At 42.5% G+C, this 23625-nt stretch overlaps 1 protein-coding gene across 1 annotated transcript; it reads right to left on the reverse strand.

The window, feature by feature from the left end:
- Nucleotides 1–8401: 8401 nt before the first annotated feature.
- Nucleotides 8402–22585, reverse strand: LOC307229360 (ATP-binding cassette sub-family E member 1). The gene is made up of 18 exons (XM_079999349.1): nucleotides 22483–22585; nucleotides 21712–21871; nucleotides 19907–19992; nucleotides 19712–19809; nucleotides 19476–19593; nucleotides 17181–17318; nucleotides 14599–14668; nucleotides 14303–14399; nucleotides 13919–14008; nucleotides 13018–13139; nucleotides 12576–12797; nucleotides 12428–12487; nucleotides 12258–12316; nucleotides 12056–12166; nucleotides 10310–10452; nucleotides 10080–10202; nucleotides 8977–9088; nucleotides 8402–8854 (listed from the first exon to the last, which is right to left on the reverse strand). The coding sequence occupies exons 2-18, from the start codon at nucleotides 21812–21814 to the stop codon at nucleotides 8807–8809; spliced, it is 1800 nt and encodes a 599-aa protein (XP_079855475.1). The 5' UTR covers nucleotides 21815–21871; nucleotides 22483–22585; the 3' UTR covers nucleotides 8402–8806.
- Between the last annotated feature and the right edge of the window lie 1040 nt (nucleotides 22586–23625).

Raw genomic sequence — 23625 nt, forward strand, 5'->3', positions numbered from 1 at the left:
CTGGCCACCCTCCCATTCAGACTGATTTCCCCCCCCCCGACCTCGTCAGGGTCGGGCCAACCACAACCGTTTATCTAATATTGTTTGGTAGGATGACGATGCCGAGAGCCGTTGATCTTACATAGATGGCTGCCGCTGAAGTGGACCAGTCTCTGTTGAATCCGCTATGGCCTTAAGGCACCTTACCAAGATGGCTGCGACTGATGTGGAATGGTCTGTTGGATTTGCTATCGCGATAGTATTACACAAACTTGACAATATATTTTCGGTTTATAGAAAGATGTGTTTGCAGTGCTATTTTTAATTAAACTTTTAGCATTTGGTAAAAGTTTAATTTACCAACTTCCTCGCTCAGCGTTACATCACATGTTGCGTTGTTCTGATTGGTTGCAGTCCAGAGACATTTTGGTCTGCGGCCGTTGGTAACGCCCCTTGGAAATCGAAAATGAACTGAGAGATTCCAGACTAATAAACATTTGTGAATTAGTCTGGTGATGCCAGGCTAGCAGTTATATTCTAACAATAAAAATCTGAGATCGGAGTCCCAGAGACACTATCTTATCAAATGGGATCCATGGCCTAATAATGCTTATCAAATTGAAGGTGAAAGAGGTTGAGAATTACTGCTCTACCGTAGGAGGGGCCGTCACACTGTCAAAGCGAAACTTGATCAAACCAAATTAAAATTAATATGCAAATGCATGAAAAAAATATCCTTAAAGCAGCAGCGTTGAATAAACAGGATCATATTCCAGGTATGTTTAGTGACGCTCAGTTAAAAATAGAAGATACAATAAAACACAACAATAAGTAAAAAATAAATAGAGCATAAACGTAGAAAAATATATAAAATAGGAGATATAACTATGATGATACAACGACTAATAACAATAAAAAAAAAAATAATAACAACAACAAAAACAACAACAATAATAATAATAATAACAATAACAACAACAATAATAATAATAACAATAATAATTATAATAATAATGATAATGATAACAATAATAATAATAGTAATAACAACAACAACAATAATAATAATAATAACAATAATAATAATAACAATAATTATAACAACAACAACAACAATAATAATAATAACAACAATAATAATAATAATAATAATGATAATGATAATGATAATAATAATAATAATAACAACAACAACAACAACAATAATAATAATAATAACAACAATAATAATAATTATAATAATAATGATAATAATAATAATGATAATAATAATAATAATAATAGTAATAACAACAACAACAACAATAATAATAATAATAATAATAATAACAATAATAATAATAACAATAATTATGACAACAACAACAACAACAATAATAATAATAATAATAACAACAACAACAACAATAATAATAATAACAACAATAATAATAATAATAATGATAATGATAATGATAATAATAATAATAATAATAATAATAATAACAACAACAACAACAACAACAATAATAATAATAACAACAATAATAATAATTATAATAATAATGATAATAATAATAATAATGATAATAATAATAATAATAATAATAATAATAATAATAACAACAACAACAACAACAACAACAACAACAACAACAATAATAATAATAATAATAATAATAATAATAATAACAATAATAATAATAATATAAACTGAATTCACTATCAACAGTATTTAGGTACAAGGACCAGATCAGTGACAACAGCATCTTGACAGTGGAACGCAACAACAAACATCCCTCTCTACCAACTAAAATAGTCCATGACTACAAGTGAACAGCATCATAAAAGATATAAAAAGAAGTATTACTGAACTTTTCCATGTATTTTACAGTTCCCTTGTCAAGTTCAAGGCTGCAGACCGGGAGAGGGGACTAGTTTGTCTTCACTCTTGAATGGGTGGGGGTGGGTGGGTGGAGTGGGGGTGGGGGGCGCGCCTCGCGTGGCTGACGTCACTGGGCCTGGCGACAGAATGTCTGAGCGAGCTGCGCGTGGAAGCGGCGCGGTGCGTGGGACGCTGCGTGGAGCGGCAGCCGCGTGGTGGCCGCGCCGCTCCGACCGGAGCGCCGCTGCCGTAGCATGTGCGAGGGGGGTGGCGCAAAAGCCATGTACGTGCGTGGAGATGACTGCAATGACCACAAAGTCAAAGTACATGGTCAGTGTAAGGCATCGGCACTGTTGTATATGTAGTCTTCGTCAAGTGCAGAAGTACTACACTTTTTTCATCGTTATATACATAGTATTCATAGGCTGCAGAAATACTACACTATATTTATATTTATATGCATATTATTCAGCGACTGCAGAAATACTACAATATATTTATATTTATATGCATATTATTCATCAAGTGCAAAATACTACACTATATTTATATCCATATTATTCATCAACTGCAGAAATACTCCACTATATCTGTATTTATATCCATATTATTCATCGACTGCAGAAATACGACACTATATTTATATTTACGTCCATATTATTTATCAAGTGCAAAATACTACACTATATTTATATTTATATCCATATTATTCATCAACTGCAGAAAAACTCCACTATATTTATATCCAGTCAACACTTACATCCTTCCAGCCACTTTTTGTAAATTCTCTGTATATGGTGCATAGAGCACATTTTGAATATTCTGTATGTATTAGTTGTTGTCTTTTACTGTTAAGCTTTTTTTTTTTTACGCTGCTTGCCTGTCTGCACTTTAATGCACCGACTATCAAGACAAATCCCTTGTATATCAAAATGGCCCAATACACTCGTTCTGATTATGATATACAATTGAGCATTTTCCACATTCACTATTCCTTATTATTTGAATGTTGCCTACGTGTTTGATGTATTTGTGGAAGGGGATATCAGAATCAGGCTTTATTGGCCAAATATACTCACACATACAAGAAATTTGACTCCGGCTGCCAGTGACTTTCGGTTCGTACAGAACACACATTAAATAAATACTGAATTACTGAGTATGGAGTGGGTGAATTAATGAAAGTGCAGGCATGTGGCAGGGACACAGTTGGCTGTCCATAACTGAGATGGCATGTGGGAAGAACCTGTTGCGGTGTCTGGTTGTTTTAGTCCTTTAGAGTCTCATTGTAAGTTTGATATTCATATATTTGAACAGCGACAGTACAAAATCTACATAAATAATGCAAACAAACAGCTTTCTTTCTATTGTGCTTTATTCTCAGCAACTCTGTTCCAGCGCTGCTTTGTAGTGTTAGGGGCTGAAAATGGATGTGGCTGGATGACAAGTCCCATTGTTGGGCCATCACACAGCAGGATACCGGCCCCTGATGGAGAGCAGAAAAGGCCAGCGGAGGGGTCAGCTCCTTCCCATATACCGGCTCTGACACGGTCCCGTGGGGCTGGATGTCACTTTGCGTGTGACTGAGAGGATCCAGCCAAGGTCACCCGGAGCTCCGTCCGAGCGCAGGGGCGAGCGGCGGCGGTGGCGGCGGCGGCGGCGGCAACGCCCCAGCGTGAGTGGAGGACACGGAGCCGGCGCTGGTCTCCCAGGATCTGTGATGGCTCTATCAGGCCTAATCCACCTCGGACGTCCCACGGGAGCGGTCCTCCCGGTTTGAAGACCATTACGCTAAAATGAGGCGACAAGATAGAAAACGCCGGCCCTAGATATTTTGACTGCGCAAGAATAGTCGGGGCATTCACATCAGATTCACCTATCAAAGCGGCCAATCGGATGGGAGCTCACAAAGAGCGGGGGCCATTTGGGAACTTTGGACGGCTGCCTGTCTCCGGCCAGACGGAGGGAGGAGTGGACCTCGAGTGTTGGGATTGATTACACCGTAGCCCCACACACATCCATGAATTAGAAGGGGGTTGAAATGCTTAATGATGACTGACACACATGTGTTTAGACGGCGCTCCCTCACAGATGCAGTCCACCCCACCCCACCCCACCCCACCCCAAGTGCCATCGGAGGTCCCTTGGCAAGGCCTGTTGAGTTTCTTTTTTTTCCCCAGTAATGCGAGGCATGGTGGCAGCACATCAGCCTGGCTCGCATTTCAAACGGGCGCCTCGCTCGACAAGGCTTTCCACGAGTCCTTCTAGAAATAATGTCCGTGGCTGGAACTATTTGAACGCTGTCTCCAAGGGCTCTCTCTCGCTCTCTCTCTCTCTCTCTCTCTCTCTCTCTCGTTCTACCTTCGCTCACCACCGCCTTCGCACATCGGGCAGAAACAGAGAAATCCCTCGCTCAATGGGGAAAAGAAAAACCCCGGGCGATCACTGCGAAATGAAGCGCCAGGCCGTCGGCGACCGATTGGTGCGACTGTGTTTTTGGGTCGAGAGGCGTAGTAGAGAGTAAAGAAACAATCACTGAGTCGTTTCCACAAACGCAACTTTAGGATGTGGATAAATGAAAATCATCAAACTCACACACACACGCGCACACACACACACACACACACACACACGCACACACACCATTGGATTGTTCTCGCAGGACTTCCGTGCACGCTTCGGAGATTTGATCACCGGTTCCCTGCGCAGGCTACAGGCTATTTCTAACCCAAACCCCTTGTGTAAAATGAGACTCCCTTGTCGAGGCGTTGGCTGAGTCAACCCTCCCCCCGTCCTCATCACCCTAACCCAGTGAAGATCCCCCTCGGTCGGCGTTCTGGAGGCTCGGTCGACCCTGGAGGTGCAGCGAGGCTGGGGTCTAGGGGATCAGGAGGCAGCTGCCACAGGCGTTTGCCGATTAGGACAGTCAGCTCCAGACAGAGCAGCTGCCATTCAAAGGATGCTCCAGTGCTTTCTTCTGCACCGGGGGGGGTGGGCCGGACACGCTGAACTTCAACCAACTGTCGGGCCCTGTTTTTGTGAATAGACACATGACGGCGCACCTGTACCTCACGCTGCCAGTTGTCCTTGACTTTTTTACAGGTGCGCTTGTGGAAATGTGTGTCACCCTCCTGTCACTAAAGAGGGCGCTTTAGGGTGCTTTTATACACCGCCCGGCGGAAAAGTGGACTTGGACGGTATTCTGAACGTCAGCCTTTTCCGATGTGGAAAAACCTCAGAGACAACGATGCCACCAGCGCTGACCTGAGTACTCCCGGGGCTCGGTAACACCTGCAAAAGTAGTTTCGAAAAGGCAGCACCAACCGCGTCGATGACAAAAACCTGCATGGATTTCATCCATTTTTCTACTCCTTTCGATGGCCTGTGATGATGCTGCAATTGTGACACTGTCAGTGCGGGGATCCACTATTCGAGTACCCTCATAATGTAGATATAATTAACAAATGGCTTGAAATAGCTACTCAATGAAGGTCCAGTCACTGTTTTACGGGGAGAAGGGTAGAAGTGCCACGCAGCCCTTTGTGGCTCTAATAAGGCTTTCACACATGGCGGCCATTCGACCCCTTATTCAAGCCTCAGCGTTTCTGGTACATTAATAGACACAGCACTGATATCCAGGGGAGATACACTTACACCTAAAACCACGGAAAAGCTCTGTGTTCTACAGCGTTCCAGTGTGCGCGGATCAAACCGAAACGCTGCCGGCTACATCACCAAGCAGATGTTCCATTTCTACGCCCAGGATGAGGTCATGCCTCAGGAGAGAAGGGGGTCTGTACATCTGGAGCATTGTAAGTGATAGCCATCATGACATCACCTCTTCCTGCTTTTGGCCGCTGAAGAGAGAACCGCGGGGGCAAAAAATAGACCCCCCCCCCCGCCCCCGATGATTGATTTTTGTTTTCTGCGAAAATAATAACCTCACATCACAAGACCATGTCGGTCAAATGCCAGACTTAAGGAAGAGTTGCGAGGGTCGTTGAGTTTTTCCGCGGAAGGTGTTATTTAAATGTTTTCAGCACCTTAACCTAAAAGTCACAACAGGGTGTTGAGCTGGACGGCAAGATCTATAAATCTCCATAAAATGGACGACGTTAACAGCCGCAAAGGGTCAAGATGTCCGATCCACTGACGAAAACCGCTAACAAAACGAGGAGCGGGTGTAGCCAAAACCGGAATGACATTTTTATTTGTTCTTTGAAATTGTGCAACTAGTTTGAAACTATGTGATGACGCAGTCGCCTTTTGGCCAGGTGTGTGTCTGCGGGCCTCAGGGAAAGGACGTCGGGGGCCAAATTTGATGCTGATGATGATGATGGTGCATTGAAACAAGGAGAAAATGACATAATCCCTGACCACAACTCAATTCTCATTCAGCGGGTTCTTGATCTGAGGTTAACTTGCCCAGGCTTTCACCATGACCTTGTGCGTTTCCCTCAGAAAGCGGACTGCCCCAGCTGCCATTTCTTCCCCCCAACCCCCCCTCGGTTTAAAGCCTCGGCCCCAAGGGGAGACCTATCGATCACATCAATTTACTGCAGCTCCCACCCACAAACAGCCACTTACACGTTTCCCTTCCCTCCGCGTCGCCTGGCAGATCTCTGAAAGCCCCGGTGAGAAGGAGCGCGCTCGGCCGCTCTGCTCCTTTGTTCCGGTTCGACGCGCGGGACCTCAAAATATCACAGAAACGAGGGGGGTGAATATAATTTACCGCGGGTGTCGCGGTTTGTCTTCGCGCACGGGCTTCCGTCATACCTACGGGTCGCCTGGAGACAATTACCGCCGGTCATAAAAACACTAACTCGTTTTGGGGGAGGAACGGAGAAAATCCTCAAGACGATTCATTCGTCGCTTAAGTTTTTTTTTTTGCTTATTATTTTTTTTATGTGATTAAAAGGACGTCGGGGGCACGAGGAGCATAACGACAAATGAAATGATACCTCCATACAAAGTAATCATGGTAATTGAAAAAATGCATCCCAGCGTTGTGGAGGTGCCTGGGCAGTTTTAAGTAAAAAAGATGGTACACCTTTATACGTTTGACACCCCACCCCCCAGAACTATCTTGGGAGGTCAGACGTGACGGCCTTGTTATTAATCTATTCATTTCATGTTTTTAGCTGCGGCAGAAGTGTGAATTCAACCTTGGTGGTGAGGAGCCAACAAATATCTACACAATCCTACTTTCCCTAAAATTGTGTTATCTCAAATGCGGCTTTGCAAAAGGCTGATTTGTTTCTCTGACGGATCATGTGATTTCTTGTCTACCTCCTCACTGTCGTCCAAATCTCCTCATATTTTGAATGGCGGGGTCATTTGGGTCAAACCGCCAGCCCAAAAAGCAGCGCATGTAGGTGTGTAGCTCCATCTAGTGGCGGCGACTCAAATCACTCGATCTGATGGTTGGATGTGGCTCCCGCGCACAGGGGTTGAGATAACGTTTGAACCTGCTGCCTGGCACACTCTTGTTCCCTGGTTGCTCTCTTCATTTTTATTTCGTCGTTTTTCTTTTGGGCATCCATCTGCTTCTGTAAGGATTGCCGTAGAAACTTTTGTTTGGATGCCGAAACGTGCCTGTTCTCCTGGAGAAGTGTGCTCTTACTTTTCTTTATTCGGACATCTTTCAGTGACTGTATATTATTATTTTAGGTATTACAATGCATAATGCAAGTCTATGGGAGGAATGTTTGAAAGTTGAAATCTCAACTCATTCCCACGTCATGGACCGCCGCCCCATGTGGACATGCTTAACATGTTAAAACATGGCATCAACACCACCACCATGCGGTCGGGTGTTACATGTTTGTCTAATAACTCATGAGCCCTGGCAAAACAATGTGTGTTCATTGGATGATGCAGATCCCACTGATATAGGCCACGCTCATTCGCACCTGGAAAATTCTTCTGCCATTTTGGATTTTTCACATCTTTTGCCTCTTTTGCCCACATCTCATCAAATCTTCATCTTCACGAAATTTGGTACGCGCCATATGTAGAAGACCACGGACAAGCCGTGCGAGTTAGTTTTTTGACAACTTTTGGCTGTTAGTCTGTAATCGGTTACCAAGCCTTTGAAGGTGTGGCCCGCTGCACTTAACAGGCCATAACTCTTCAATGCTGAACCGGATTGCAACCAAATTTGGGAATGTTGTACATACAGTCACAGGGCATTTTATACAATTGCCCCCCACAGAAGGCGCTACAGAACAATATAACATTTCTACATTCGTGTTGGGTTTAATAAGATGAAATTTGGAACAGGTTCTCCATGGCACCCATAGCTCCACCCTGTGGCCATTAGTAAAACACCAGCATGCTCCTTTTTAACTGCCATATCTGTTTAATGAACTATTCCATGGTAACCAAATTTAGCAAACCTGTCCGGATGGGGAAAAGGTCTGTAATATTTGATAGCTTTTCATCAGTAGGTGGTGCTAAAAGATTTACAAAACTGCAATAGCAGCAGCTATTCTAAATAAAAGACTAAAGTGTTTGAGTGTCTCCAATATTTAAGAAAAAAAAAACAATACCACAACAGGAAGGAAATGGATTGATTTATTAGTAATGTTTTGTTTTTTTTCATCCATCACATGGATTTATATTTTTCTACACTGTGGGGACGATATGTATGTGTGTGTGTGTGTGTGTGTGGTGGGAATATTGGTCAGCCAGCCCACGGCAAAGACGAGGGTTTTCAACACCAACGCTCCCACACCGCTCCTCAGTGACAGTCTGAGTTCTACATGACGGCTGATGTGACAGATCTGCACCCGAACTCCAATGTCCCCTGAGGAGCTGCGCGAGAAGCCGGGCTGTAAACCGCAGAATCTGGGGGGGAGAAACTCGCTTTTTGGGTCTCACAGCATCCCGTTTTGTCTTTCTTCCACAGGGGATGATGAGGATGACCATCGGATGGAGGACAGCCTAGGAGGTGGTGGCTTGTTAGTCGTCCAGGAAGAAGTAGTTGCCGCTCTTTTTCTGCTCCACATCCTGAAGAAGAGACAGATGTGGTCGAGAGATGATATATATTTTCAAATTATTTCCATTCAAAACGTAACTCAAGATGCAACATTTATCCTGTTAAAGTACTTTCCAACTGTGGTGTGGCGTACCTTTATGGAATTCATCTTGTTGATTCTCGGTCGGAAGTTGTTGGGGTCTCTCCTGAACGTTATTTCGAGTTGCGATAAGAACTTGTTCATTCCTGCCAGTAAGGTCTGTGGCCTACAGAACGACATAGCAGAGTCTTACTGAGATTTCAATTAGTCTGTTCTCACTGCTTACATTCAAGCCGTGGTTATCGCCTTTTAACATTTGATGTTGAAGATTTTGCAACCAGTGTTAAATTCATTTTCTTCCTGGTTCAGCGCATTTCACTATGCTGCATTGTGTGCCGGCAAGCATGAAACAATATATGTTGCTTTTTACCCTCATCCTCAGCATTTTTAGGATGTAATTAAAAGAAGATTCACAGAGGTAAAAAGCCTATTCGACATGAAGAATCTCAGTCGACTGACCGGTCTCAGACTGAAGGCTCTGTTGGGTCACCGTAACCAAGCCATGTGGCTCATGGTGCTGCTCTGGGTAATGTTCTGCTGGGAAACCTTGGGTGCTGGCATTCATGTGGATGCTACTTTGACACATAGCACCTACCTAAACATTGTCGCAGACAAAGTACAGCCACTCATGGCAACGGTATTCCCTGATGGCAGTGGCCTCTTTCAGCAGGATAATGAAAAAAATAAAAGAAATTGTTCAGGAATGGTTTGAGGAACGTGACAGAGAGTTCAAGGTGTTGACTTGGCCTCCAAATTCCCCAGATCTCAATCTGATGGAGCATCTGTGGGATGTGCTGGAACAACAAGCCCGATCCATGGGGGCCCCACCTCACAACTTACAGGACTTAAAGGATCTGCTAACATGTTAGTGCCAGATACCACAGGACGGTCTTGCGGCGTCCATGCCTCCACAGCTCAGAGCTGTTTCGGGGGGCACAAGGGGGACCTACACAATGTTGGGCAGGCGGCTTTAATGTTGTGGCTGATCAGTGCATAGTTGCAGGTTGCCTTGTAGATGCCCTGCCAATATACTCCTCAAAGACTGGGGGCCGCAATAACGTCAATTATGATGCGCACACTAAACGACACTACGGCAACTATAAACCAGGCTTGACGACGACTTTCAGGGGCCAGCCCTGGTAAACACTGTGTCTCACGTGTTAGCAGCGGTGCTCTTGGAGGGAATGCCGTCAAACACGAGGACGCGGTCTGCTAGGTAGGTGGCCATAATGAAGTCGTGCTCCACTACAAAGGCTGTCTTCTTGGCATGAAGGATGAATCTAGGACGACAAAAAAACAATAAAAATAAAACCATCACACATCATGATGTGCTACCATTAAAACCCACCCAGGAGGTTTGTAGTTTTCTTATTGCAATAAGACGTACCGTTTGATGACCCTGGCGGCCATGAGACGCTGCTCTGAGTCCAGGTAGGCAGAAGGCTCGTCGATCAGGTAGACGTCCGCTGGCTTTCCCAAACACAGAGCCAAGGCCACCCTCTGCAACTCACCTCCCGAAAGGTTCTGGACCTAGAGTTGGCAAATACACAAGATAATATTGCAATTCAGTGACCGTGGAAGTAGCCAGTAAAGATGGAGGTATACTTTAAAACAAGTAGAGCTTTCTGTCCAAAAAGACATGTACAAAACAAGAGAAGAAAATGAGGTTTGATGAGATTTGGGTTGTCTCGTTGTTTTTGGTACAAGCCCCACAGGTGAACTTTGTCTATTGTCTTTCTTGCCGCGATTGGTCCAAATGCCCTTGCACCATGGCAGGGGACGGACTTTAACCTCCTTTTCCGTGTCAACCACCTTTTTGTTTTGTACTTTTTTTTCATCTTTAAATACACCAAAGGCACAGACAACTCCTCTCGCTGATGTATTGCTTTCACCTTTGCTTTCATTGTTGTTTTTCTTTTTTCTTTCTGATTCCAGCAACTCGTCCTGAAAATAGATGCCCCGGAATCACTCTGTGCCCCCTAATGGCATGGAATGATATATAAAGTATGACATAAAGAGTTCTTGTTGGGTATTCTGACAACGGTGTTCTGGGACATATTCTCCAGTGGTTCTTATGTCTTTTGTTGTCTCTTGTTGCGGCTCCGGTTCTAGGCATTTTGCCGCTCTGGGCAAACGGAGCAGCGCTGTGCACACATTGCAGGTGCGTTGAGGACTCGTTCGTCATGAATATATCTTGCCCAGACAATCTGCTGCCTAGATTCCCATTCAAGCTTAAAGAAAACACGCTTGACAAAAAGGGAACCATGAGGTCCATGGGGAAAGGGGCAGGTGCTCGGGCACCCTCCACACGTACCTGCTGCTCAATATGCAAATTTTGATAATAATAAAGCAATATATAATATGATCTCAGAGAGAAACAGCAGTTTTTTTTTATTATTTCTCCTCAAGACAACAGTGCACGCAAACTTCCATGCTTGTCTTTTTATTTTAGATCCATTTATTTTTCATGTATAAAACAAATTTTTTAAAACACAAGTTGAGTTAACGGACAGCTCCATTCCAGACAGCTCCGTTCCGTCCTGTTCCAAAAAACCCTGTGTGCCCCGCCGTGGTTTCCATTGCTATGGGACTTAATTTAGTACAAACTGGATGTTTTTTGCGCAAATACTTTACTTGTAAGTAATAAATCGTGCACTTCTGGAACAAGGAGAACGCATTTGCCACATTGCATTACGTTCTATGCGCGCGCCTATAAAATTGTATATTGCGATTGGAATTTTGCACGATAGCCCAAGCCTAGTCTGTATTAATTCTGCTTTCTTTTAAAAGATTTATTTGTTCGGTTACTCAGATGGGGGAGCCGTTCTAATTCTACTGAAGCCCACCGTGACGTAAGGGTTGGCTGCAAATGTGAACGGCTCGTTTCAAGACATGTTTTCTGAAACAGACAGCTCACAAAGAACTGACTGGGTTGTCTTATTTCAGTTTGTGTGTTAGTAGACCCATCAGAGACCAAAATGTAGGTGCACAAGCAGAGAAAAAGCGAGTTTTCATACTAGGTCCCCTTTAACATCACAAACAAATGTTTGGAAATTAATAATTAGACACACACAAAATGAAGACTTTCCATCATAACAAGGGCGCAATTATATATTTTAAAAACCGGACTCACGTCTTGGTCGATGATGCTGTCGATCTGCATGGGTTTCATGACGTCGGTGACAAACTGGGGGTGTGTGTAGGCGTCACGGATCTTGTCATGAAGCAGGGACCTCACGCTGCCCTGCAGACAAAACAGGGGAAAATAGTTAGAATGTCAGCCAAATATGGACCTTTAGTGCATCCAAATACAGCACTATGAGGTGATAACTTACTTTGAACTTGGGGCTGATCTTCTGTGGTTTGTAGCTGACATTGAGGATGGGCACTTCAGCTGGACAACAGAATAAACACATGTCCATTAACATGTTAACATTCAAACTGACAAAACAGATTGCAGCATCCAATTCAAAGTTCATATGAAGTATTTTATATAAACGCTTACCCCCATCATCAGGTTTCAGACGACCAGCGAGCATTCTGATGAACGTCGTCTTACCCGTCCCTAAACCATGAACGGGAAAGTCCGATAAGTTCTCAATCCAACAGACTGACAAAAACAAAATCATGTTTCCTTAAAAGACATTAATTACCGTTTTCTCCCAGCATGACCATGATTTCAGAGTCTGTGAACTCTCCCCCGACAATCTCCAGGAAGAAGTCGCCCAAGGCCTTCTTCATGGATGGATACTGGTAGCGGCACATCTTCTTCACCTCCTCCTCGCTGGCCGTCTCAGCGACCTTGAACACCAGCGAGGTTTCTCTGAAGCGCAGGTTTTCCGTGGGCACGTAGCCATCCAGGAAGATGTTGATGCCTGAGAGGACGAGGGTCGCCGTTTGAGATTTGAAAGCACCGTTTTCCAGCGTCAATTCAATCCGACATTAGGGAGATGGCTGACGATAGGATTCTATATTGATATTTTATACACAATGACAATTTCTCACAACTTTTCAGTGGACCACCTGACATGCATTACAGAAATATTTGTAGTGAAAACCTTCAGTTAGGCCACAGGGACATAAGGGCATAATCACCTTCCCTGACACTGAAAGGCATGGTGACCACTCCATACGCGCTGGGCACCCCATAGAGGCAGCAGATGAAGTCGGAGAGGTAATCCAGGACGCTCAGGTCGTGCTCCACCACTATGATGTACCTGCATGAGAGTTCGATCAGTTCTTTCCACAGTCCTTGATTACACTCTTAGAATCTAGTGTGTGTTTTGTAGCCAAGCGGGGCTCTGGTCATAAGATTTGCCATGGTGAAACCTTTTGGAAATGTCTACAAAACGGGTTGTGTTGTGGGTATCCTCAGGGTACTCCAAGTTAAATTTAAGACTTTTTTTAATGCCACTTAGAATGGAATTTAATTCCAACTTCACGGCCATACTGGCAAAAGTATGAAGGATATAATGGAAAATCAGTATGAATTTTTAGCCCTAGGAATCAATTTAACTTCAATTTAAGAAATTGAATTTAATAAAACATTTTCTTATAATACTCATTCTTAAATACACAACTTTTTGAGGTGTGTGTGTGCACTCATAACATTAAATGAAAAAGACGCCTATTTGTCGCATCAAGAGCCCCCACCCATCTGCACGGACTTGCATAGCCCCGTTGTCACAAAAGCTCCTATTTGAACTGAAGCTAATTTATTATGAGATTCAATGCTTTAATACTTTTAAGACCCCAAGGGTACCCTGTGTGTCGAGGCTCAAACACTGATATTTGAATACTTCACCGTAAAAAAATGGATGTTTGAATAGATTAATACTAAAACCCACTTCATAGAAATCTTTAAAGTGTTTTGGAGAGGAATTTGACTAAAAGCAAACTGCGGTGGAAACAGTGTCTCTACCACTGCTGGATGAACGCAGAAGGAATTCTGCTGAGAACGCAAACCACCTCAAACATGAAATGCCACCGCACTTACCTGTCTGGAGTAATGAGGGAGCGGATGGTGATGGCGGCTTTTAAACGCTGCTTCACATCCAGGTAACTGGAAGGCTCATCGAACATAAAGCTGAGGAGGAACCGAAAAACCAGCAGTCAGGCGTCTTCTCCATGACTGCATGACTCAATGAAGAAGCAAGAAGCGTTTTTACCCAATAAGACACTTTAACGACTAAATTAACACACACACACACACACACACACACACACACACACACACACACACACACACACACACACACACACACACACACACACACACACACACACACACACACACAATTATCTCACTCTATTTATGCATTAATAAAAGCCTTGATTGGAGCTTGATGGGAACTCCATGACACGAGTGGATCAATCTTACATGTCGGCCTTCTGGATGCAGACAACAGCACAAGCAAAGCGCTGCAGCTCCCCACCCGAGAGGGCCTCCACGTTCCTGTCCCTGAGATGAGTCAGATCTGAGGGAGCAGCAAAGTAAAAATACACATTGAAGCCAAAGAGTGGTGCATCTGAAATCTTAATGTGACTGCTACACTGACTGTTACAAGAAGAGACTGACTGTTAATGTACAATTGGGTGGTTGTGCTCTATTAAAAATGTGACAGTAAAAATTATAATCTTTAAATAATAATTGGAGGTAAAGTAAGGCATAGATACCAAGCTGGTCACAGACAATATCCTCCGTCTTTGTGTCATCTTTCCTACTCAGGATGGATCCTACGCTTCCCTGGGGAGAAAATGTACAGCGTTGCCCATTGAATATCAAACAATCATAGACTATTCAACTAATGAAATTCACACAATCAGTGATAATTTCCTCAACTTGCAAACAGAGTTCCACTTCAATTGAGAACCACATCGGTAGCGTAAGCCAGACATGATCAGACAACAGCTTTGCATTCTGCAAATAGCGTGTCAGAAAGTATATGCAGATATTTTAGATAAATTACGTTATTGATGTAACGTCATCTCTCAAGTCACATAAAAAAAAGGTGAATTTCACAGTAATAACCAACGAAAATGTATCAACAGTTATTATTAGGGGTGTCAAGATTCAGATTCAAAATCGAAAATCAAATTGAAATGAGCGTTTGATTTTTGAACTTTATTTTTGTGGGTAATATTGTCTGACATGGTCGCCATATTGGGGTGGTCAAGATGCGGCGTTAAACAGAGTGCGCTGTAGGGAGTCGAGTGCGGCTTCCCCTGCTACGAACCGACTTTCATGAAATTTGGTTCGGAGCTGGGAGAGCTGCGGTTGGCTCTGTGGAGGGTCCGCTGCACCGCATCCCTCAACGCACACTGCACGCGGTGCCCACCTGGCACTTGAGCTCCAGGAACGAAATTCGCATAGAATTTAAATATTACAAAAGAAATAACAAAAAAGTTCAATATAAGCTCATCCAGTATGTTGCAAAATGAAGACACATTAAAGAGAAATATTCCTGGTAACGGTGTGCCAAGTCCGTGTCGGCAGAGATGCATGAGCTTTGTTTGTTTGTTTGTTGTTTGTTTGTTTGGAGATTGCACTGATTGGAGCTGCAGGTCGTAATTTGCCTTTAACTACCAGCGTTCCCCTTTGGCAAAAATAGCATCCGTTTTTCTGCACTTATTTTGGTGAGTAACTTAAAAGTAGTGTAATAAGTAACTTATTGTCTATTATTCTGAAGTCTAGTTTTGCTAAAGCTCTAAACTGTTTAGGTGTTTAAATAGTCTCATATGTGATTATTTATAATTTTTAATTATCAAATAAAAGTTACGTATTGAGAAACAAGTGTTTTTCTTCACAAATCAAGACTCAATAGTCTTGATTTTCTTTCAATTGGAAAAAAAAAAATGTTTTAATCAAAAATCAAATCAAAACCTTAAAATGGAAAGTCAAATCAGATCATGGATTTGGAGAATCGTGACACCCCTATTATTACTATTATGTACAATACCAGAACAGCAACTGTTAACAGAATAAAACAGTTTCTAATTACAGTGACACCCAAGGAAGTAGTACATAACTAGGGCTCCAGACTAACTTTTTCAACTAGTATTGTGCTCCCTATTGAACATTTTAGGAGCACCAGCACAAAATTTAGGAGCATCACTGAACTCGACACACACAGTCAAACGATGGCTCGATATAAAAATTTGAAAAGACAAATGCAATTTGAATCTGAAAATTCACAAAAAAAACATGCAGTGTTTCAGCATAAATTCTACCTTTTTTATTTATAAAAATTTTGTGTGCACACATACATCGACATACATCCTCTTTATGCATGCGCTCCGTGCGCTCTATTTGTTGTTATCCGCCAGCTGAGCAAGTGCAGGGACAGCTTTATGCGCATGAAATTATAAAAAGGTTGAAGAAAAACAAAAAAACAGACGCAGTGTTGTGGAAGATGCTCCGTTCGGACTCTACATGTATTCTGGGCTCTGCCAGCAGCACACGCTACGCACAACACATCGCGGCCTGAGGGAGAAGGTTTGGTGAAAACAATCACTTTTTTTTTTTCCTCCCCCATTTTTTTGCGACCACTTTCAAAAATCCCCCAACAAAGGATAAAGAGCGGAAGAGAAAAATAAAAGGACCAAATTGTGTAATTATCCCAGAGAAAGGAGCCATTCCACCCCGTGGTTTGGGTCTCTACTCCCCGGAGGCGGAGGTGGTGTCGGCGGCAGGTGGGAGCTGTGGTTGGACGATTAAAATTTTGCACGATCGCCCAAGCTTTAATGCGCAATAACACAGCCCCAAAGCTGATCAAATTCTAACATGTTAATATTGTTATAGATATTCAAATATATTCAAGCTTACGTTTTTTTCCAGAAGGAATATTCAAAAGTGATTTTCGCCAATGTTGACAGCCCACAGCAATTCGCGCTGGCTACTAGTTTCACATAATATACGATGGCCGTTAAAAATAATAATAAAACGGTCAGCATATTTGCAAGTTGTGATGGTGCACCCAGTTATACAATTTAGGAGCACTGTCTCCAAAAATGGTCGGAAAATGCGACTAAATGGTCGCAGTCTGGAGCCCTGATAACAATAAGCTGGTCCTCAGCACTGACATGTGGCTGCTTGGCTGCTGCGATATGCACCAGATGAGAGATATGAGGATTTCTGCCGTTATCGCCGCCGCCACTCCTTTGCCAAACCCTGAATAACTGCCAGCACAAATGGTGCACAGTGAGGAAAAACTCCTCTAAAATATGACCTGTAAAGTGCTCTAAGGTTGTGGACTCACCTTTACAGTTTTGGGAATCTGATCTACATACTGAGGCTTGACAATGGCCTTGAGGTCATCCTCCAGGATCTTGGTGAAGTAGTTCTGGAGCTCTGAGCCACGGAAATAGGTGAGGATCTCTTGCCAGTCTGGGGGAGCCTACAGAGAAAATCCAGATGAACCACCACAGAAAAGGAATTAAACAAACTTAAGGACAAGGAACTATAGGTGGTGGGGGTTTGCCCTACCATGTAACATACATACAGAATTTGGCTGAACTATTGCTATCTCAATGGGTGACAGGAACAGGATGACAGGACTGACAGGTGACAGGATTGTTGGGGATAAAAATGTATTGCTATTCATATAACTAGGAAGATTTAAAAACAAACAAGAAAAATCAGAAGCAAACTAAATACCAATATTTAATTATAGAGTCTATGCTATCATTACGTTTTAATTACAGCAAATTGTCTGCGAGCCATTCACAGTATGTTAATGTGATAAATGGGAATTAGTCAAGAGATGTGGACTAAAGGTGATGGCAGTGAATTGTTGTGTGGATGAATTATTTGGAGTAAACTTACAAGAAAAACAAAATAATGCATTAACTGTGATGCTTGGTATTCTTGGGGGTAACACGTTACTTTTGTAACAGTAATAAATTACTTTTTAGCAGTTAAGCAGTAAGATAATGAGTTACTAATACAATGTGGGTGATATCATTACAGTTACCATTTCAAGTAACACGCATTACCATCCAACACTTGCCGTGTTAGGGCCCCCCCCCCCCCCTTTTATTTATATATATATATATTCATATATATATATTCATATATATATATATATATATATATATATATATATATATATATATATATATATATATTTTTTTTTTTTTTTTTTTTTAATAATTGTATTTGTGTTTCATTTTATTCCAAAGATCATATTGAAAAAACTAAATGGCACATAATACACATCTCAGAATAAAATGGAGTGCATCCATGAAAGATGTACAATAACATAAATAAGAATTTATTTGTAGTTTTTTAATTTAATCATGGCAAAATAAGAATTCAAATCAGAATATGATTGCAGGCACCACGACTCGCCTCTCCAATGCGTGCGTTCCTGTCTCCCTCTCCCTCTGCAATACTATATGGGATTATTTGGGGTTTTAAACCAGATGCAACCTTCAAGCCGAAGGACGTAAAATAAGTAATTGGCGCCTTTGACCCGGCCCGGTACAGAGCACCGGGTCTCACCAGCCACATAAAACATTTAAAATGTTTTGGCGCTGCTTTCTAAAATCTCACAACAAACAGCAGAGGAGCAAAATAAAAGGATCAAATCATGTAATTATCCTAGAGAATGCCCGTCCTGGTCTGGGGCTCCCAGGAGGAGGAGGCGGCGGCGGCTTCCCCGGGGCCACCCCATTCCCTGGTAACAGGTGTGTCTGAGTGCACTAGTCTGCACCACCGCATTGTTCCTCCAATATCTGAACCGAACCAGAGAAAGCCCATTTCAGAATGATCTGGAAACGGTGTTTACGCTGATTTATTCCTTCTTTTTGCAGATTTCTCCAGATGGGGAGAAAAGCACCGGGCATGGTTAAAGCAGCGATGCACAGTTCCTAGTCGTGTGGCCGCTTTGAATTGCGCTTTACAGGTCATTAAATAGCAAAATAAATTGACAAGAATCGGTTGAAAAAACAACCACCCATGGACGCGATATATTCGTCCAATCACCCAAGGCTAATCTCTGAACTTATTGTTTATAAAACAGAGATTTGTGGAGTGAATATAAATTAATTATAAAATAAATGAAATATGATTTGGATTTAATTATGAGGGAAAAAGATAAGTGAGTTGACAACTGTTTATTAATGTCTAATGCTCCTCCAAGGACACTTATTTTCATTCTCGAAATTCCATGTATGTCCAAGCATGGTTCTTCCTGTGAACTTTAATAATATATTATAACTATAAACTGTATCTTATAGTTTGAATAACCAGTTTTACTAACCAGTCTGTTTATTTTGGTGTGTACCTTAAAAGTAGTGTAATAGGTACCTTATTACCTTACACAGAAAGTAATATTGTAAAGTAACATTACTTTCAAATGAACAGACAAGGAATATGTAATAAATTACATTATAAAAGTAACTTGCCCAACACTGCTGCTTGGTTAATAAAAACATGTCTGAATATTGATCAAGCCAATAAATACAATATATAGCCTTGACTGTATAGAATAATATATATTATTGTTTGAGAAGTACAGTGATGAAGATACACCAACTCCATTTCCACTTACATCAAACTTTCCAAGGTTGGGTTTCTGTTTACCAGCAAGAATTTTCAGTGCAGTGGATTTTCCAATACCATTGGTGCCCACTAATCCTAGCACTTCTCCAGGTCTGGGAATCGGTAGTCTGGAATTCCAATGAAAATTGCATAAAAAGGTGGTCAGGACAATTAGTCGTAGCAGACAAAGTGCAGAGATTATGAAGAACTATTACAGTATTTAAATTGTATGGAACTTGAACAAACCTATGCAACTTGAAGGCATTGGCACAATATCTGTGGGTGGTTTCCTTCTCAAGGTTGCTTGGTAAATTGACAATGGACAAGGCTCCAAATGGGCATTTCTGTAAATGAAAAGTGGTTAATTAAATACAGAAAAAACTGTAGTTTGTAACACCAAGGCCTTCAAAGTAGAGTTGGAGAGAAGTTAGGATCCCTTGCCTTAATACATATTCCGCATCCAATACACAGCGACTCAGAAATCCAGACAACTTTGCTTTGCGGTGTAACCTCTATGCACAGTTTCCCTGTTGTAAAACAAACATTTGAGAAAAGGGTTAACACACTGAGGACAAGTACATCAAAATATCATTACAATTATGAGTTAAATATTTACAGCATTGGCAATCTCATATCAAGGACGGTCAATTCAACCTGTTAAGCCCAATGAACCCGGTACCAGGTCCACGGCGCAGTCCGTGTTTGACGAGCTCTTGCAAGGTCAGTTTTTAGGTTTTGAGTTTAAGCTTCCCGGTATTAGTGGGCTTCCAGACAAATCTGTAGCTGTAAACCACGCATGACAGCATTTGTTACATTTTGACCTTACTGTATAAAATCACCTGTTGTGACCTCTAGGATAATGACCGCTTCCTGAAACTCAAGAGACAGAATCTAGACACCTAGACCATTAAGAAAATGTAAGGGATGTCCAGGTACATTGGAGATAGGGTGGGTTTCTCTGAGCCATTTTCAGAAAAAAAGTGCCTGTCAGTCAATCAAATCTCCAAGTTGCAAAGGTTATTGATGCTGCATCACAGCATTACGTTTTCATAGAAGTGTTTTTCAAGGTCATGAGGTCTTCAGGTGGTCTTTTTGACCCATTCTCCGAGTGGTCAAAAATGGCTACAGAGTGTACTAAAGCTGTGTTATTAATGGCATCAAGCCACAACTTGGTGCAGCAACTAATCACAGATAATTCAGCATGGGAATGGCCATCATTAGGAGCACTCAAAACATTAATAATTGTATAAGACACAATTAAAAATATAATGTTAATTCCCTTTTAATTGATAGAAAATATTGACATACAGTGCCAAGCTGCATCTCCATTGATTCCTTATGCCGAGTTCAGACTACGTGATTCTGGCCTGACTTTCTGCGTGCTGACAGGTTTTTGGGGATCGCTGAGCAACGCCCCAGATCGGAGGAAATTCATAACACTCCCGTCCACCGATGAGCGTGTGGTGTGAACCACTCACGACACGATCCAACAGCTCGCCGAGCGCTCGCAGACGCTGGTGAGATATCAAGCAGGTTTAATAACCGGTCATGTCGGGATCGAGGCAGGAGTGACACAACCAGCCACAGAGAATGAAGCAGACACGGGGCGAGGAGGAGTCAAGAAGGAGAGAGGAGAGTGCATGGAGCAGCAGCCAGAAACACACATCATATCTATTTTGGTTTTTTAATATATTTCTTATTTAAATTCTGCTTTTTTCTCTCTCTCTCTCTCTTTTTTTTTTTCTATCCCGTACATGGTATCGTGTCATTTCCGGTGTCAATTCTCGCGTGCTTTCGTAGTTTGGAGACCAGACAGACTTGTCAGGGATTCCTCCTGGTGAAAGATCTTGTAATGTGTGACCCCCTGTCGCCGATCAGTCATACAGTTTGAAACAACAACACTTCAAGATTCCCAATCACAAGACAGAAAGTTGTGTAGTGTGAGCAGTACAGCGATCTGACGACTTTGAAAGTTGTGTAGTGGGCCCACGACATTTGGTGGTGATGTAAGGCACTTGTATGTGGCACCAAGTGCTGATCACCCCCCAGTGACTGAGAAAATTGTAATTTATAGATATGATTTAGTCCAAATTAATAAATTATAATTTAGTAATAAGATAAGTTTTAGTAAGATAGATAACAATGAACCCATGATCAAAACAGTCAATATTTTACGATACCTCTTAAAAATGACGGCCCATGTTGAGAACCACTGCTTTACAGAGTGATCAGATTAGATTGCCTACCCATTCGGACCACTGGACAGCTTTTCTTGCACTCCTGGCGGCATTTCTTTGGCTTGCACTTGTCATGGTTGACAATGGCAATCCTAGTGTTCTTCTCAGACATCCTGCCTGCCTCCCAGGGTCGCTGGTGGAGCGGAATCTGTCTCCCTGGGCTCCTGCGCTGCAGAGGCACAGGACAAAATGGAATCGCTGTTCAGTCTCAGGGCCGGTGCTGCCGGGAGCACCGTAATTCGTTGGTTTAAGTAAAATGAAGGACGGGCAGGACAGCCACCCCAACGCTTATTGTCCTTTTAGCCTCGTCTTAATTCACACCTAGTGCACATTACCGGTCTCATTCAAATGGCAACATAGGTGATCAACAGATATTACTGCATGTTTATGAACAGACAGATAGCTCGATAGATACTTTATTCACGCCGGGAAGGAAGTGGCGTTACTCGATGTTTAAATACAGCCTCTGGACAAAAGTATTTATGAAGACAAACCCCCGGGTAGTGTTCTGACAGAGAGGCTGTCGACAACTCAACTTCCAAGATTTTATTCCACCGGGTCGGTCACAATCAGCTAAAACACAGTTAGCCGCGCACCGTCACAGACAGCACTGCTGCCTGGGTAGCAGCGGGGGGAGCGACGCTAGTTGGCGCAGCTAGTTATCTATCCCGTGGGCTAACGAATAGCGAGCACGGCCAACGGCTCGTTTCGGCAACTTCTACCGGATCACGTGAAAGCGGCTCCGAAAGAAATACATTTTTTCTGTTATTCGGGACTCACCAAAACCTGCCGCTCGGTGCTCGCGGTCCGGTAGCGGGTCCAACTGGGACTCCGCTAGGCAACGTGTTCAAGGGGGGAAAACATGGCGCGTCCCGTACGTAAGCTGCGGACGTACGTATGCGTCCGTGCGTAACCGGCGCGGTGACGTCAGCGACGGACGCTCTATTCTGTGTGTGCGTGTGTGTGTGTGTGTGTGTGTGTGTGTGTGCGTGTGTGTGTGTGTGTGGGGGGGGGGGTGAAAAGTGAAGTTTGAGTGAAAAAGTTGTGCGTTGAAATCATTTGGAATAAATATATTGTCAACGGCACAAGCGATGCGTTAGTGTTGAAAAGTCTCAAGGGTCCAAACCCCAAATACCTCCGATGCAAAAATCCCCAAATTTGTATTATTTAATAGATTATTCTAATATATAAATCTTTTTTTTTTTTTTTTTTACGAGTACACTAAAGACAGCGGCAGTGGATTATGAATTATTCTATTAGAAAAATGCCACTTGATGAAAATCAGTGTCCATATCACAAACAGCCAATGAGGCTTTTGGTGACTAACCGACGTCAGCAATTTTTTTGTATCCATGCAATACAAACACACAATACCCTGAGGTCCAGGCAGAAAATGGGCCTGTGAACCCAATGGCCCGCATGTATGGGGCCTTTTGTATGAGTGTTGAATGCACATTCAGCTCCAACACATATTTAAAAAAAATCTTCAATGTTCAACTTTTCTATAAGTGTCGTTTATAGCGACCGCAACCGTTGCTATATTGATGGTGACGACACGGCAGACTTTCTTCTCCCTTGTTTGTTACATAAGGCTTTTAAAATGTCATATTCATGATTGGTTGCTTTCTTGTGCGGGGGAGTCAGTCAGAACAATTGTCCAATCAGTGGATGCCAATCCATCGCATATTTTAAGTAAACTATTTGTTCATGTCGGGAGGAGGAAATAAACAAGTAGTTACAAGTAGTAATTTGCCAACTCTGTTTGTGACACTTTGATTCTCTTTAAATGTTCAGGAAACCGTTTCCCAGTATCAGACCACTCACCAACATCTGGCCACCAACATCTGACCGCCAAATAATTTAACCAGTGGAAAAGCACCACATACACACAAAAGAAGATTATGACTATGCAATGCTAAATGT

This window comes from Zeus faber (genome assembly GCF_960531495.2).
Source record: "Zeus faber genome assembly, chromosome: 4".
In the NCBI taxonomy this organism is placed as follows: domain Eukaryota; kingdom Metazoa; phylum Chordata; class Actinopteri; order Zeiformes; family Zeidae; genus Zeus; species Zeus faber.